The 18,789-nt window shown below is 34.7% G+C and overlaps 1 protein-coding gene across 3 annotated transcripts; it reads left to right on the top strand.

The window, feature by feature from the left end:
* Positions 1-7,386: 7,386 nt before the first annotated feature.
* On the top strand, positions 7,387-14,558 carry LOC114320538 (uncharacterized). Of its 3 annotated transcripts, none has more exons than XM_028267604.2 (4): positions 7,387-13,499; positions 13,593-13,711; positions 13,966-14,145; positions 14,233-14,558. In XM_028267604.2, the coding sequence occupies exon 1, from the start codon at positions 12,056-12,058 to the stop codon at positions 13,121-13,123; it is 1,068 nt and encodes a 355-aa protein (XP_028123405.2). In that variant the 5' UTR covers positions 7,387-12,055; the 3' UTR covers positions 13,124-13,499; positions 13,593-13,711; positions 13,966-14,145; positions 14,233-14,558. The 3 variants fall into 3 exon arrangements, with proteins under 3 accessions (XP_028123405.2, XP_082775793.1, XP_028123404.2); XM_082919667.1 differs by having other exon boundaries at positions 13,797-14,145; XM_028267603.2 differs by having other exon boundaries at positions 11,688-13,499; positions 13,797-14,145.
* The last annotated feature ends 4,231 nt before the right edge of the window (positions 14,559-18,789 follow it).

Genomic DNA, 18,789 nt, shown 5'->3' with positions numbered 1-18,789 from the left:
GTTTAGGTGGCCTATCTTATGATTCAAACAGAAGAAGTTTTTTGTAATTGAAATGTTGTTGACACGTTGAAAGGTTATTGAATTGTACTCACAGCACCTGTTCTCTTTTCTTTTTTTTTTTTTTTTTTTTTTTTTAGGGTTTAGATTGTTATCTTATGTTGGAATGCACAAATTTTTGTAATTGATATGTTGGAATGTTGTTGACATTAAAATAGGTTTTGTAATTCAATTGTTGACATGTTGGTCTTAGGGAGCAGGTTTTGTAAACATATGTTGATATATTGATGCTTAATGAACATGCTTCACATGTTGGAATTGAATATGTTTTGTAATTGAATTGTTGAAATGTTGGTCTTAGACAGCCAAACAACATAATGCTTCAAAAATATATTTCATTTATAGTAAAAATAGTCTTCAATATTGCATATCTTCCTTCCTCATATCAGGTTACATAACATTTTTTTTGGGGGGGGTTTTCATTTGAGAGTACTTACAATATAGCATAAAAATAGTACCCAGGTTCCTAGTAACATTCTTCGATGCAACTTTTTTTTTTTTTTGGAGCCTTTTCCACTTCTAACTCCATATGATTTATTCGTTGCACGAGTCTTGGTAGTAGATCACGCGAGTGGCGGCACAATGATGGGTCAATCCACTCAAAATATTCACAAGTAGCATGAATTTGAAATTTTTAATAAATAAGTTTAGATTTTTTTTCAATATTATATAACATAACAAATAAATAAATAAATTACTTAATTATTAAATATTGAAAGTGATTACCCCATAATTTGCACATCCTATAAATCTTCTTCCCATATTTGCTTTTGTCCAAGCTGTTCTAACCGGAGATCTTTGGCCACAGTAGCATGTACGAGCTAAACTTTGTCTAGCATAGTGGGAACCTTGAGAGGATGACATCTTTAACAATGGAAGTGGTCCCATAAATTTTTTGGTTGAAAAAAGTGGGTTTGGAATTTTTTTTGGCTGGAAAAATGGGTTTGGCTACTTCATGTTTATATAGGCAAGTGACTGACCAAATTGGGGGCAAATTGGTCATTTAACACTTCCATTTTGGCCCCAAAACACTTAAAGCCAGCGAAGACACGCTTCTCTGGCGCGTGTTCCACACACGCTGTTAACTCTATCGATTCTCGTCACTTTTGCACTTTAGTCAAAATCACAGGTTGTTTATGAGTATATTTATAAACGTAAGGGGGGTAATGTGAAAAAGCATTAAACTACAGGGGGTAAAATGTAATTATCCCTAAAAAAAATGTTATTCTCAAGTAGTTTTGTGAAAATTTTATTGGAGTGATTTTTCATGGTGCAGTACAGCCTTGTTTCAGAATTTGACTAGTTTAGTTGACTTTTTAATTATTTTATGAGATGAAAAAAAAAATTATGCTTAAGATGATTTGTAATTTTTTTTTTTTTTGTAATTGAATAAATGATTGTGAGAAAAAAAAATTAATTAATGTATAAGATGTAATATTTTATCTTATTAACTATTTATATAAATATATATATGGGAGCTTTTTTGATAAATCCATTTTCTAAGAGCTTTATTCCATCCAACCCATATTCTTTTTGACTATTCCATTAGGTCCAATTTAACATAAGAAGACCAAAATACCCTTTTCATCTACTTATGTTCCATTTAGTTTACATTATTTTCTTATGTTTCAATAAGTCCTATGAGTGACATAATTACCAAAATACCCTTAATGTGAATGTTCACACCATCAATATAAATGTTTATATCGTCAATGTGTAGGGGCCCGGCTCATGTCGATCCTCGTGGGTACCCGGAAAAATTCGAGTCGGGCCGGGCTGGCCCACAAGCCAAAAAAATAGGCCCGACCCGGCCCGTTGATAATATGAATATTCACATTGACAAGTTAACATTCACATTGATAGGAGAGTAAAATTGGTCTGCGGCCCGTAGGCGGCCCGAAACCAGCCTGTCGCCCGAGGCGGGCCCGGGTCGGCCCGTTCACAATATGAATATTCTCATTGACATATTAACATTAACATTAACATTGACAAGAGTGTAAAATTGGCCCATGACCCGTGGGCAGCCCGAAGCCCGAGCCCGGGCTCGGGCCCAGGTCGGGGAGGGCCCGGCCCGGCCCGTTGACAATGTGAATATTCACATTGACATGTTAACATTCACATTGATAGGAGTGTAAAATTAGCCCGCGGCCTGTGGCCGGCCCGAAACCCGCCTGCGGCTCGTGGGCTGCCCTGGGCGGGCCCGGCCCGACCCGTTGATAATGCAAATATTCACATTGACATGTTAACATTCACATTGATAAGAGTATAAAATTAGCCCGCGCCCCGTGGCTGCCCGAAACTAGCCCACGGCCCGTGGGCGGGCCGGGGCGGGCCCGACCCGGCCTATTGACAATGTGAATATTCACATTGACATATTAACATTCACATTGATAAGAGTGTAAAATTGACTCGCGTCCCATGGGCGGCCCGGAGCGAGCCCGGTTCGGCCCATTGACAATGTGAATATTCACATTGACATATTAACATTCACATTGATAGGAGTGTAAAATTGGCCCGTGGCCCATGGGCGGCCCGAAGCCCGCCCGCTGCCCAGGGCGGGCCCGGCCCAGCTCGTTGACAATGTGAATATTCACATTGACATATTAACATTAACATTGATAAGAGTGTAAAATTAGCCCGTGACCCGTGGGCAACCCGAAGCCCGGCCTCGGGCCGACGCGGGCCCGGCCCTTTGACAACGTGAATATTCACATTGACATGTTAACATTCACATTGATAAGAGTGTAACATTAGCCCGTGCCCCGTGACTACCCGAAACACGCCTACGGCCCGTGGGTGGCCCGAGGGGGGCCCGGCCCGGCCTGTTGACAATGTGAATATTCACATTGACATGTTAACATTCACATTGATAAGAGTGTAAACTTGACTCGCGTCCCATGGGCGGCCCGGGGTGGCCCGGGTTTGGGTCCGGGCCTACCTCGGGCCGCGGGCGAGCTTTGGGCAGCGGACAAGTTTTACACTTCTATCAATGTTAATGTTAACATGTCAATGTGAATATTCACATTGTCACGGGTCGGGCCAAGCCTGCCTCGGGCTGCGATCGGGCTTCGGGCCGCTCACGGGCTGCGGGCCAATTTTACACTCCTATCAATGTGAATGTTAACATGTCAATGTGAATATTCACATTGCCAACGGGCCCGGCCCGCCCTGGCCCGAGGTTGGGCTTCGGGCTGCCCACGGGTCACGGGCCAATTGTACACTCTTATCAATGTGAATGTTAACATGTCAATGTTAACATGCCGATCAAAAAAAAAACATGTCAATGTGAATATTCACATTGTCAATAGGCCGGGCCGGGCCCGCCCCGGGCCGTGGACGGGTTTCCGGCAGCCACGGGGCGCGGGCTAATTTTACACTCCTATCAATGTGCATGTTAACATGTCAATGTGAATATTCACATTGTCACGGGTCGGGCCATGCCCGCCTCGGGCTGCGGTCGGGTTTTGGGCCGCCCACGGGCTGCGGGCCAATTTTACACTCTTATCAATGTGAATGTTAACATGTCAATATGAATATTCACATTGTCAACGGGCCGGGCCGGGCCCGCCCCGGGCAGGGGCGTGCTTTTGGTCGTCCATGGGTCGCGGGCCAATTTTATACTCTTATCAATGTGAATGTTAACATGTCAATGTGAATATTCACATTGTCAACGGGCCGGACCGGCCCACCCCGGGCCGCCCATGGGCCGGGGGCGGGTTTCGCGCCGCCACGGAACGGGGCCCAATTTTACACTCCTATTAATGTGAATGTTAACATGTCAATGTGAATATTCACATTGTCAACGGGCTGGGCCGGGCCGAGTCAGGCCCACCCTGGGCTGCTGTCTAGTTTTATACTCTTATCAATATGAATGTTAATATGTCAATGTGAACATTCACATTGTCAACAGGCCGGGCCGGGCCCGCCCACGGGCCGTGGGCGGGTTTCGGGCAATTACGAGGCGCGGACTAATTTTACACTCCTATCAATGTGAATGTGAATGTTAACATGTCAGTGTGAATATTCACATTGTCAACGGGCCGGGCCGGGCCCGCCCCGGGCTACGGGCGGGCTTTTGGCCGCCCATGGGCTGCGGTCCAATTTTATACTCTTATCAATGTGAATGTTAACATGTCAATGTGAATATTCACATTATCAACGGGCTGGACCGGGCCCGCCCCGGGCCGCGGGCGGGTTTCGCGCCGCCACGGGACGAGGGCCAATTTTACACTCCTATTAATGTGAATTTTAACATGTCAATGTGAATATTCACATTATCAACGGGCCGGGCCTGCCCTGGCTCGCGAGCGGGTTTCGGGCCGCCCACGGGCCAATTTACATTCCTACAAATGTGAATTTTAAAATAAGAATGTTCATATCATTAAATTGCTAATCGTTAAAAAAATATTTATAAGGGTATCAAAATTAAATATAAGGGCATAAGTGTCCAAGAAAATAGTGTAAATCAAGAAAATGTACTTTATGGAATAAAACTATACATACATGGGACTAAATGAGTTAAAAAATTCCTTCATAGACTTCTTAAGTTAAAACACTTCTAAATTGGACTTATCAATAAAAATCCCTATATATATATATATATATTCACTATTTTAATCAAAAAAGCTATTCTTACATTTTTGTTTGCTAAATATTGAAAATCCAACTAAAGAGGTACTGATAGGAGTTAGTGGGCTCACCCTAGATTCACTGTAATGATGTGAATGGTTTGTTTTGTGCAGTCAGCCGAGTAAATCATCAATACAAACAATCAAATTGATCAAAATCAATGCTCATGTAATTAAATCATACTGATGCTTATAAAATGAAGCATCTATTTTTAAAGGAGAATTTTATTATACATATTCCTTATCGTATGTATTCTTAGTTACATTATTATTTTTTTTTCTTTAGTTATGACTAATTCTCTTAGTTATGCTTCATTTGTGTTTGGTTGTTATTATTATTATTATTATTTTTTTTGTTATGACTCATAAAGTATGAAATTATATAATTTTCTTATTGTTAGTAATGGGCGCCCATGTGGCATGATCATTTGAATTTGAATTTGAACCTTATCCAAATAGGTTTTAATTGAATTCAAACCTATTTAGGATAACCACTCAGGATACAGATATTATCTCCATTAACTGATATGGATAGATAATAATAACACATTATATATCTGGTATATGGGTTATGGGTGAAAAAGAAAAAAAACAACGTATGATCTGAGTTTTACCCATATACTGACTCTCTCCCAAAAACAATGATCAAGTCATTTGCACTGTGATTTGTGTGGGCGATATTCATTCTGTAATATCACCTCACTGCTGGGTTGGTTCATCTAAAGATTCTAGAAGCACGTGATTTACCCACGAGGTTCTATCATCTAAAAGTATGATCTAAATATTTTATCCATTGCATTTTTTTTTATACTATGATTTTCACTTATGTAGTTAAAGCATCTCCAATGGTTTGCTATTGGAGCTACCAAAGCCATTTTATAGCAGGTACGGGGCAAAAGTGTTCTCCAATGGGAAGCTTTGGCAGCTGCTATCTTTGGCAAATGTCAAAGCTTGTGTCAAATTTGGCACAAATTTTGGCAGCTGCCAAAGTTGCCAAGTCACCAAAACCAACCGTTTCCTTCCTCCCTCCCTCAATTTCTCATCATCATTTCCAGCAAAAACACTTTTAGAATAAAAAATTCACTAAAAAATTCCGAAACAGAAACAAAATTCCAAAACAAAAACAAAACATAATCAACATTCACCCAAAAATTCACCAAAAAATTAATAAATTCTAAAGCTAAAAATTTTAGAATCAATAAATCAATCTAAAGCAAAAAAAAAAAAAAAAAAAAAAAAGAGTTTCAGGAATTTCAAGCAATATGAATCAATCAATTTAAGAAATTTAAAGCAATCTGAAGCAAAAATAAAAATTAAATTTTAGCAACCGTACACTACAAAATGCCTGCAATTTGAAGATTTTTTGGCTTCATCTTCTTTATCTTCGTGTTTGAATCATCTTCGTTAGGGCTTTGGGTTGATCTTCTTTGTCTTGTTTGGATGGTATTCATTAAGGTTTCGGGTTTGGATCATTTTTTAGAGAGAGGGATCGTTGGAGAAGAGAGGTTTAGGACAGAGGGAGAGAGATCGAAGAGATAGAGAGAGGATAATTTTGGTTAGGGTTAGGGTTTGGATCGTTGGGGAAGAGGGTTTAGAACGGAGGGAGAGAGTGATCGAAGAGGAAGACGGTGAGAGACAGGGGGTTGTGGTGGAGAAGGGGATTAGAAAAAGAAATTTGGGGTTTGAGGGATCGTGATAGGTGTGGTCGTGGTTCTGTTGGTTGTGGTAGTGGTGGTTCTTGTAGTTGTGATGGTGGTTGTGGTGATAAAGAAGCTGAGAGACGGGGAGAGAGTATAAGGAGAAGAATGGAGATGATGAGAGAGAAATAGAGAAATGAAGACGGTGAGAGAGAGGTAGACAGAGGCAACACATTGCTACTCTACAATGGAGATAAATATAGCGAGAGAGCCAAATTGGGAGATGGGTTCAAATGATTCCAAAGAGTCCATCTGAATTGTTGGATTATAAATAATTCAACGGTGCTCTTTTGTCATTGGCATGCACAAATTAAGCAACGACTCTTTTTCTTCCTCTAATTTCGAAAAGTTTGAAATGAATCTTTTTAACGGCTATAAATTAAACAAATGAAAAAAAGGGTCATATTTTTGCTCCTTATAAATATAAACAACCAATTTCAATTTGAATTTACAACTTTCAATCTACATAATTTTGTTTTTTTTTGGTTTGTTTTTTATACAATCAGTATGGAAGGTTCATCAAAAACAAACACTACGACAAAAAGTATCTTTGGTGACTTTTTTGGCAACTAAACAGAATATAGTCGCCAATGTTGCATATTCGATGACTAATATACTTGTTGGTCGCCAAAAACTGAATTATTGGCGACGAATTGAGATTTTGGTCGTTATTTAGTTTGGCGCCATCCTAAATTTTTGCCCGGGAGCGCTAAAAAAGTTTTCACAACCAAAATAATATACGGCGACGAAAATTTTGGTCATCAATTGTACATTTTTGGCGAAACAAATAAAATAGTCATGAAAATGTAAACCGGATTTATGGCGACTGAATTATTTTAGTTGCCAATAAATTGTACATCGTTTTGAATTTTTTTTTTTAATTAGTTGACCTAACCTTCTGGGTGAATAAAGTATTTGTGGGTGAATAAACAAACCATTGACCTAAAAGTTCATCTCATTCTCCCACGACCTCAAACGGCACAGCACAGAGGTATTCTCTTCTTCTTCTTCTTCTTCTTCTTCTTCTTCTCTCTCTCTCTCTCTCTCTCGCTCTCTCGCTCGCATTGCCGACTGAGCATCGCCTCGTCATATTCTTCTTCTTTGTCTTTAGTTTTGTTTCTTTCAATTCTGAATCTTCATTCTCTGGTTCTGCATTTTCAGAACCAAAGTGTGTTTTGAAAACTGATAATCAAGTTGTAATTTTATCTTTATTTGTGATAATTTCAAAACGTAGACCCATGTAATGAATACAGATAAAATTATGTTTTGATTTTTAATTCTATTTACTAAAAAACATTCTATATACTACAACATTAATGAATCCAAAATTTCTATAATTTTATTGAGCCCTACACCCAAATGACTGATGTGGGGTACTCTTCATCCCTACATAGACATCTTTGACTTTTTTTTCTGACTTTTTTTTTTGTCTTTTCAAAAGTCATCCATGACTGAAGTTCTAATTTTATTCTCAAATATTTTCCAGAAACAAATCCAAAGTAATCTACATCACAAACTAAATACAGCACTAAAAACCAATAATCAGTCTAAGAAATTAAATTTCATTTCTTTCCCCTTTTTTTAATTTATCAATTAATCTCCAGAAATCCCAAATATTGCAAATGTTTGCTCAGTGATTTTTAGAATCCACTAATAATAAAGTAATAATAAATCAGTATGAAATGCAACTCATCCCTACCTGTCTAGTTTGTATAACTTTCTTACAGTAAATATATGTATGGTGTTTCTACTAATTCATCAATAAATATTGTCCTTATCTTTTAAAAGCTAATAACTTTGAGACATGATATACTGCTTCCTTTCACTATTTTTATGCCCTATATTTTTTTATAGGATTGAGGAATGGGCCATCCACTTTTGAATTTTTTGTCAGATTGCTCAACCTATATGTCATTGTAGGATGCTCTATTTTTTGTAAACAGAAAATAGGATGACATTGACAAACAACTTAGCTTGTAGAAAACATCCAATGACATTATTTTTTTGGTTGGGTTAATGAGTTTTCTTTGCTCTTCAATTCAACTTGAGTTGATTCTTATGAAGGTTTCTTAATTTTTTTTGATTAGATAATGAAATGTTATCGATTTAAATGGGACATTTAAATTAGGTCCAAAATTTTCATTTAAACTGAGATGTTAATTTCTATTGTGTGATCTTTAAGCATTATTGTAGTAGTGCATGTTTATTCCTTCAATTAGCAATTCTATGAGCATTTTTGGAAATTGAAATTATGTGACAAAGCTTGAAAATTGAGTTGTGGGCATTATATAATATAATGGATAGAATAGATGTGAATATAGATAGCTTCCAAGTTCAAATATAATTACTCTTTCGGTGTGAAGTTTGTGAGTCCATTAAGTTGCACATTGCTCTTTTGGTGAGGTACCATATTAAGGGGGTGGATTTTTCAGTCAATGATTTGATTTATAATTGAGTGTATGGTCACCATTGAGTGTTATTCTCTGCTTTTTTTCTTTTTGTTGTCAAATTAGAGTTGGTTTTTTGATTTATCTAATGCCAGATAGGCTTATGCTTAACTTGATTAATGAAGTTACATTATAATATGTACTTCACACAGCTGAAATTTCCTTTGAGTTTAGGTTTAGAGGTAAAAGGATTTTACCACATTAGATTAAATAACAGAACAAAATAGGTAGCAAACTATATTTGATTGGCTTTCCAGCATTCTTCGTACATAAAAAATTTGAGTACAATTTTCCTAAGTTTGTACTCGACCTATTGATTAATCAAGCAAGTGTTCTCTGAGTTGTGTTTTGATTTTAGCCCATGAAGATAAATATTTCCCAACTAAAACTCCCTATAGAAAATGAATTACTTGACTCCTTAAAATCACTAGCACTTTCTCTTCGACCATGGATATGGGAAAAAACATATTTATCCCTTTATTTGCAATTACAGTCTTGTTTTATAATTAAAAAAAAAAAGAAGAAGAGAAGACAATTGTCCTATTGTTCTGAGGAGTGAAATACTCTAGTCTTCTTCAATACTCTGCAATTGTTTGTAGTTGTGATAGCTTTATGAAGGTTAAGAATGGCTCCATTTGGTATATAAAATGTAACATCATGTGGAGTATATTTTGTGTTTAGAAATGATTGTGAATGTGATGTAGAATAAAAAATTCAAGTAGTCTTAATAGTTTGTGCTTCCTCTCATGTTTGATTCATATATATAATATGCATGGGTCGTAATTGTAGTATCCTTTGTGTGAAAAAGAAAATACATGTCTTAACTACAAGAGAGAAATCCGAATTGCTTGTAATTACATGCTGTAAATTTGCATTAGTGGTTGATTATACATATATATATATATATATTTTGCATGAGTAGTTGATATGCATGAAAGTGGTTTTGTTTTTAGTTTGTAATCATGTCAATGATTTGATTTATAATTTGAAGTCTATTAGGGGGCTTTGAGTTGTAGCTGTTGTTGTTTTTTCTTTGCTTTGGGTTGTAGTGTTTTGCTAGTTGGTTGGTTATAGTGGTCTGCTAGTTGGCTTGGAGTTGTAGCTGCTGCTGTTTTTGTTCTGCTGCTGCTGTTTTTGTTTCTTTTAGCACTACTGCTGCTGTTCTGCCGCTGCTATTTTTGTTTCTGCTAGATGGTTTTGTTCTGCTATTTTTCTTTTTTGCTGGTTGAGTTCTCTTCAGTGCATGAGTGTTCCTGTGCTTGGGAAGGTTTTCAAAGGCGTATACAAGGCGCCAATTGAGGGTGGGTCCGCACCAATTGAGGGGGTTGGGTCCTCACCAATTGAGGGTGTTGTAAGGAAAATCAGGAAGTGCTTGGGAAGGTTTTCAAAGGCGTATACAAGGCGCGACTTGAGGCGCGACTTGAGGCGTGACTTGAGGCGAGGCGTACGGAAAATGCACAGATGCGTTCTTTTTGGGGCGAGACCCTAGCTATGCGTACGTGTCAAAATCAGAGGTGTAAGCATTTGTCGTGCTTCATGCGCTTTTCACGCTTTCGACAACGAGGCGAAAGCATTTTAGGCGTTCGATTTCAAAAATAAAAGAGAAGGAAGATAGAGTAGTTGATGGAAAATAGCTATGAATGACTTCGATTCAAACAGAAATTGCTCAAGAATAAGTTATAAATACCATGTAAGTCGATCTTCTTCAAATCAGAGTCCAACAACTTCGAATCAGTCTTCTAATCTTCTTCAACGAACTAGGGTTTTCAAGGTACGCAGTCTCTCTCTCTCTCTCTCTCTCTCTCTCTCTCGAGTTGAGTCGACTCTGTCTCTGCCTGTCTCTCTCGTTCTGTTTTTTGCATCGTCTTTGCATCGTCTCTGCATCGTCTCTCTCGTTCTGCTCTCGTATCGCTTCTCTGTCTCTCTTATCGCGTCTGTGATGTATACATAACATATATCTATCTGACTGTGTTGCATATATATTATTATTATTATTATTATAATATATCTATTCGACTGTTCTGCTCCACAATAGACACACTAACGTGTTTGTTAGTGTCAGTTGCCAGGTTTTGGCTAGCAGTGGTGTGTGTTTGGGGCTGCAATGGAGGTGTTAGTGTGTGTGTTAGTGAGTTTTGTTAGCGTCAGTTGTTAAGTTAATTGTTAACAGCGGCTAGCGTTTTAGCTAGCAAAGGGACGCGTTTTTTTGACTTCCAGGTTGACCGGCCGGAAACAATTTTTTTTTTTTTTCTTCAACATGTTGGGATTTTTTTTTTGGACTTGAAATTTAATTTTGGGCTTCAAATTTTTGATTAAACTAAATTATTTATTTATTTTATTTATTATATACACATATATATATATTTAACACACTCCTTAACACATCCATTGCACCACCACTCACTCTCTAAAATTAACAAACTCTTAACACATCTTAACAAACATTTTTGGGCCCCACTTTTATCATTTTTTGTCATATATCACACTTTAACAAATAATTTTAGCTATTCCATTGTGGATACCCTTATCGCTTCGACTGTGTTGAATATTTATTATTATTATTATAATATGTCTATCTCTGTTTTGACTTCGAGCACTATATATATATTATATATGTCTATCTCTGTTTCGATTTCGAGTACTATATATATATATATTATATAATATATCTACAGTGTAGTAGTAGACTAATAATAATAATAATAATAATAATAATAAAAAAGGCATTAAAATATTAATGTTAATGTTTCTCCTTCTTTAATGTTTAATGTTAATATTAAAATATTAAAATAATAATATTATTATTTTAATGTTTCTCCTTTTATTTAAAATTATTATTATTATTATTATTTGATAGACTATAATTTATTATTATTATTATTAATATTAATATTCTTTTCTTTTTTTTGCCATTCCACCTAACCAGTATTTTTTTTTTTTGTTTATTTTTATATAGTGCTACAGTTAATAAGTTTGTGGGAAAAAAAAATGACTGAACCCAAAGACCAAAGAAAATATTTTGTCTGGAAGTATGTAAAAGATGATGGGGAAAAGTATTTTAGATGTAAATTTTGTGATCAAATTTGTAGTGGTACTGCAAGTCAATTTAAAAATCATCTAGCTGGCACGCATAAAGGCATTAAACCGTGTTCAAAAGTTCCTGAAGATGTAAAGTTGGAATGCCAACATGCATTAAAAAATTTCTTTGAACAAAAAACTGCCCGTAATGAGATGCTATATGAAATTGGGATGGGTGCTGGAGCGAAGGGAGAGAGTGGTGCTTCTCAATCTATTGAAGGCGATACTGGTGGGTATGACACAACCACCAAAACCGAGGGGTCCAATGGATAAATTTGCTAGTTCTCAAGTACGACAATCCACACTAAACTCCAAATGGAAACAAGAAGAAAGAAAAGATGTGTTTCGAAAGATTGGGCGTTTCATATATTGTAAAGCTCTTCCATTTAATTTAGTGAATGATCCGTATTGGGAAGCTGCAGTTGATGGAATTGCAAATTATGGACCTGGTTTCAAACCCCCTTCTATGAATGAATTGAGGACTTGGATTCTTAAAGCAGAAGTAGAGGATATAAATGTCATGATGGAGGAACATAAGAAAGCATGGAAACAATATGGATGCTCAATTATGTCAGATGGCTGGACAGATGGGAAAAGTAGAGTTCTTATTAATTTTCTTGTGAATAGCCCTGCTGGAACTTGGTTTTTAAAATCAATTGAGGCATCTGATACTATAAAAAATGGGGAGTTGATGTTTAACTATCTTCATAGTGTCGTAGAAGAAATTGGGGAAGATAATGTTGTTCAAGTTATTACTGATAATGCTTTAAACTATGCCAATGCTGGGTCGAGACTTATGGAGAAGAGGAAGAAGTTGTATTGGACTCCATGTGCTGTGCATTGTATTGATTTAATGTTGGAGGACATTGGAAAATTGAAAGTTTGTGACCAAACTCTCTCGTTAGCTAGGCAAGTGGTCAAGTTTATATATGGACATTGTTGGGTTCTTTCAATGATGAGATCATTTACAAAGAACAGTGAACTACTCTGTCCAACAGTAACATGGTTTGCCACTGCTTATCTTACTTTCCAAAGTCTTTACAAACAAAAGCAACCACTCCAAGCTATGTTTTCTTCAGAAAAGTGGGCTTCTAGTAGTTGGGCAAGAAATGTTGAAGGGGTAAAGGCTCGTGTTACTGTGTTGTTTGATCTAAAATTTTGGCCTAATGTTACTTTTTGTATCAAAAGCATAATATCTTTGGTTAGTGTTTTGTGAGAAGTTGATTCAGAGGACAGGCCTGCTATGGGTTACATTTATGAGTTGATGGATTTGGCTAAAGAAAAGATTGCTTTCAATTGTGGAGAAAATGTTAGGAAGTACGGACCAATTTGGAATAAGATAGATGCAAGGTGGACACCACAACTTCATAGACCTTTACATGCTGCTGGTTATTATCTAAACCCTTAGTTGCGCTATCGAGATTCCTTCTCCAATGTTGAGGAGGTGAGGCAAGGATTGTATCAGTGCATGGATAGAATGTTGAGTTGTGATGAGCGTCTCAAGGCTAATATCCAATTGGACTATTATGATCAAGCAAAAGGGGAATTCGGAAGTCGTGTTGCAATTGATTCTAGAGCGATACGCTCTCCCGGTAAGAAACTAATATGAAAATAATTTTCCAATTACATTCTATAAAATTAAAATACGAGATTGAAATTATTTGTGCATTTTTCAAATTATGTAGCTGATTGGTGGATTCGTTTGGGGAGCAAAACACCAGAGTTAACAAAATTTGCTATTCGAATACTTAGTCTAACTTGTAGTGCTTCGGGATGTGAGAGGAATTGGAGCACCTTTGAGTCGGTAATATATCTTTCTTTTCTAAACTTTCTTATGCATAAAATAAATATTCATGTTTCTTATTTCGTTTATTATATTATTATATTAGATTCATACAAAAAAGAGGAATAGGCTTGAGCACAAACGTTTGAATGCTTTGGTCTATGTGAAGTATAAAACTAAACTAAGAGAGAGAAGTATTAGAAGAAGACAAAACATCGATCCAATACTAATTGATGAAATTGATTTGGATGATGAATGGATTGTTGAAAAAGAAGATCCTGTCCTCTCCCTTGACGCTTCTTGGCTTGATGAAGAAGAATTGTTCGATGCTGAAGCAATTAGGACTGTGCCTATCACTACCTATGATAGAAGTGTAGAGAATTGATCAACTACGACTACGATTAATGTCGACTCCTCTTCGAATGCAAAGAAAAGAAAAGTTGGTGAAGGTTTAAGTAAGTTGTTAAACAATTATGAACTAGTTGCATAGATATTATTATATGTGCCTATTTAATTAATTTGAAATCCTATTTCTTGTATAGGAAATGATAGAGGAAAAGGCAAGGCAGCAAGATGCACCCTTGTGGATGAAGATACAGAGTTGGAAGAAGTTGGTGGAATAGATGATGGAACCTATCCTATTATAGATATAGTGGACGAAGATGATGACAACATTAATGAGGATGATTTAGAGTGACCTATTATTTATTTATTGCTTTGTTTATAGAGTATTAGAGTTTTAAGTTATTTTCTTTATTGAACAATTGGAATTTTAAGTTATTTTGACTATCACTTAAGTTATTTTTTTATTATAGTATTAATGAGAATGACTTAGAAAGCACTTATAATACTTGAAATTATTAATTAATTTTGGTTATATGCTTAGAATGGCCTTTAATAATTTTATTTGGTAATTCTTATTTTTTTTACTCTTTTTATGCTATATATAATTAATTTTGTATTTTATAAAAATTAAAAAAAATCAAAATTCAAAAGGCTTACGCCTCAACGCCTCGAGGCTTACGCCTCGCCTCAACAAAGGTAAAACGCCTCGCCTTGCGCTTTCGCCTTTAAAAACATCTATAGTAGATTGTTATGGTTGTGTTTTGCAGCTGGGGATTTGTAGTGTGGATTTGTTATTTGAGATGTGCATAATTTCTCCCCTTTACTTAATTGTTTTAAACAAGCTATATAAGTAACTAGTACCCAATTATTTTAAACAAACTATATAGGAACAAATGAGACATCGATTAGATTTTCGATTAGAAAATTAGAAGGAAAATTGTAAAATAGACTTAAAAGGCCTGTTTGGGGGGTGAAATTGCGAAATGACCACCGAAACCGCCGAAACTTAGCACGGACAGCTTGCTCAACACTAAATAAACTTTTATGAGCAAACGGCATCCCAATTGGACTTCTCATTACAAAATTAAAATCAAAATTGTGAATTTCATATTGAGTTTTTTTTTTTTTTTTTTTTTTTTTTTTTTGGGTCAATCTAATATTATTTTTTCTTTTTCATGTGACAGATTGGCAATGGTAGAAAATAGTTTGAGCTGCATCAGAAGATTTGATTTTGTGTTTTTTGAAATATTTTGACATAGGATTTTGATAAATGACTTATGGGTTAGATGTTTAGCATCAAAACATTTGGTTTTGTGTTTTTGCAAATATTTTGACATAGGATTTTGATAAATGACTTCTGGGTTAGATGTTTAGCATCAAAATATTTGGTTTTGTGTTTTTGAAAACATTTTGACATAGGATTTGGTAATGGATTTGTGGGTTTGATGTTAATAGTTTATAAGTACTTTGGTATGAATGTTTCAGATTGTTAGAGAATTGTAATTATGTTTATTGGGATGTTTAATATCTATTAATTTTGAATTATTATGAATGTCTTACATAGGTACTATTTATATTGCATTTGTGTATATATTGTGTAGAGAAAAACATGTGTTTTGGATTATTTTAAGTGGGAAAATTATTAAAATCAAAATTTGTGCAGTGAATTTTTAATGGCAGGTGATATTTTGATCGCTGTTAATATATTTAGCGATGACATTGTTTTTGTCGCTAAAAGTTAGTGGCTATTCCAAGAATTTTTAGCAACAAAAACTTAGTTGTCGCTAAAAACTTGATTTTTAGCGACCAAATTAATTTTGTCGCTAAATAGTACTTTTGGCGATGCATTTATTTGTCGCTAAAACTACATAACTTATCCAAATCTTAACCTTTTAGTGACAAATTAGAATTTTACAGTGACAAAATATATGATTTTTGGCGACCAATTTTGCTTGTCGCTAAATGTCTACATACGGTGACAATTTATGATTTGGTCGCCAATACTTTTAGTGACAGGCCTTTGGCGACAAATTGTGTACTTGTCGTCGATTTTTTTGGCGACGAAATTTGTACTTTTGGCAACCAATTTTTTGGTCGCCAAATGTGCTTTTTGTTGTAGTGAAAGAGAGGAAAATCATTCACTACTCAAGAAGAAGTGGCAATTTGTAGAGCTTGATGTCACATTATTGAAGACTCAATTGTTGGGAATTCGCAATGTCATGCTCATTTTTAAGGAAGAATTATTGAAAATTATTACTCGTTGCAGAATGATCACTTAAGAACACAAATGTCTATCTCATTTCGATGGGGTGCAATTATGAAATGTTGCAACAAATTTCATAGATGTTTTGCGCAAGCCGAAAATCTACACCCAAGTAAGATGTCTCAAGTTGATATAGTAAGATTTCATCTTCATTTATTATGTTAGTTATTTATTTTATTTTATTTTAACTCATATAAAAATTAACTAATTAATTAATTAAATATTTTATTGATACAGATACTTCAAGCAAAACTTTTATACCATCAAGATGAAAACTAACATTTTGCTTTTGAATATTGTTGGTCAATCTTGCAAAACAATATCAGATGGCAAGATGTAACTTCTAAGAACATAGTGAAGTCAATGATACATATACCATTTTCCTTTGATTCAATTCTCGAATCCCCTATGGATAACTACATTTCTCTTGAAGACGATAACAATCCAGGTGTTAGTAACAATCCAACTGTTGGAAATAATCCAATTGGCAACGATAGTGTCTTTGTAAGGGGTAAAAGGCCTACGAGTAGAAAATTTGCAAAAGAATTGCTTCGAAAAAGTCAAGCTGTTGAAACTGAAGTCTACAAATTTAACAATTTGTTAGAGACATTTAACTAACCCCTTGCTGAGAAGGAAATCAAAAAAACTGAAAGAGAAGAAAAAAGGGCTCAAGCATTGCAAAAGATGAAAAAACTTGAGATAAAAAAGGAAGAACATTTGTAGAAGATGAAAGAACTTGAGATAAAAAAAGGAAAAAACATTTGATAATGATTACAGACATTTCTCATTTAGACCATCAAATGAAAGCGTATTACATAATGCGCAAAAATGAGATTTTTGCCAAGCGGTCTACATATGTCAGCAATCCAAATTACTATTTTCCTCTGCCTCTTGATGAATAATTACAGAAAAATATATTTTTTAATTTTGCAATGTCGTTTATTTGTCAATATAATTATTATTATTTCTTTTTAAATATAATTTTTATTTTGCAATGTAACGTAGTGGTCCATGTAATTTTAATGTAGTTAATAATTTCTTTTTTAATTTTGTAGTTTGTTGTTTTTTTGGTGGGGTGAATTCTATAAAAAAAAAAAATCATTTTTTTTTCAATTTTTTCTATATTTGTTTAGTCGGGTACAATGTAAATATTTAACATTTTTAAAAAAAGTTAAAAAAAAAAGGTTACAAAAGACAAAATAAACAATAAAAAAATTACTAAAAAATTTATATCCAAACAACACTTATAAATTTGGAGGAAAAATTGGTTCAGATTTGTCAAAATAACATGTGACCATTGGAGCATCATTGCTATAATTTGGCAATTTACTACTATTTATTGCCAAATTATAATAATGACAATGCTATTAGTGCAAATACCATTAAAGATACTCTTATAAGCCATATAGGGATGTGTGCGATAGTCTTATCTAATTTTAAAATCATATTTATTGTCATTTTTTGAAAGAAAAATGAAATTTGATTGTATAGCACTACTAATGTATGATCAGTATAATTTTTTGTTTTTACGACTACTAATGTACGATTGTTATGAATTTATTTTGTTTTTTGCAAAGATTTGTTGGATTGGCCTCGTGAGATGACAATATGTGGACTGAGTATGTCCATAAACTACTACAGCACAATATGATTTTTTTTTTTGTTGCAAAGATTTGTTAGATTGGCCTCGTTAGATGAATAACTTGTGGACGGAGTATGTCTGTAAGAAAATGTTAAGAATCTTAAATATTTTATTAATATTTTTATTAAATATTTCATATGAGTGTGGGACTCACACCAAGCGGGTCTCATATAAATTCTACATCCATATAAAAATAGAAATGTTAATAAAATTTTTAAAATTTCTAACATTACTCGTATTCATAAACTACAACAACAGACTGCCTATCTTATTTGGGAGAAATCATTTTTTATTTTTTTGTTCCTAAGATAATGTTATGCGCATCATTAGTTAAAATCGTGCGACTCAATACTTTTGTTTTGTTTTTCAATAACAACTTAATCAATATAACGTAATAAATGGTGAGACGTAATGTTACCAGACCACCAAATAATGAGATCTTACTTGAAACACTATTGAAAGAGAAGCAATTTCTTAATTATTGACCACTACAAGAAAGAGAACCAGAAGCATTTATTTTAAATAATTATTTAATTTTTTTTATAAAAAGATAAGTAAAAAAATAGAAAGAATAATATAATGAGATAATTTGTTTTATTGATTATTTTAATCAATCCATCCCAGACACTCCTAAATTGTAATTGTAAATATATTTATAAGTGAACAATCAGAGGCTAAAATTAGTAAAATCATTTATAATATATTACTCATTCTATCTCAAAATATTAATCTCTTATTCTATTTTTTATTATTCTAAAATATTAGTTCATTTTCAAAAATTAAGGATTAAAATAAAATGAATTTCTTATTTTTCCATTTTTTAAATTTTTGTTTGGGATGACCTAAATA

This window comes from Camellia sinensis, chromosome 3 (assembly GCF_055761805.1).
Source record: "Camellia sinensis isolate YWXY chromosome 3, ASM5576180v1, whole genome shotgun sequence".
Classification (NCBI taxonomy): Eukaryota; Viridiplantae; Streptophyta; class Magnoliopsida; order Ericales; family Theaceae; genus Camellia; species Camellia sinensis.
The sequence above is the reverse complement of the archived record's forward strand: the minus strand, read 5'-3'. Positions and strand labels throughout refer to the sequence as shown.

Bases quoted from the DNA above. Each gene is read 5' to 3' on its own strand.
- LOC114320538 (XM_028267604.2), top strand. From the start codon at position 12,056: ATGAGATGCTATATGAAATTGGGATGGGTGCTGGAGCGAAGGGAGAGA.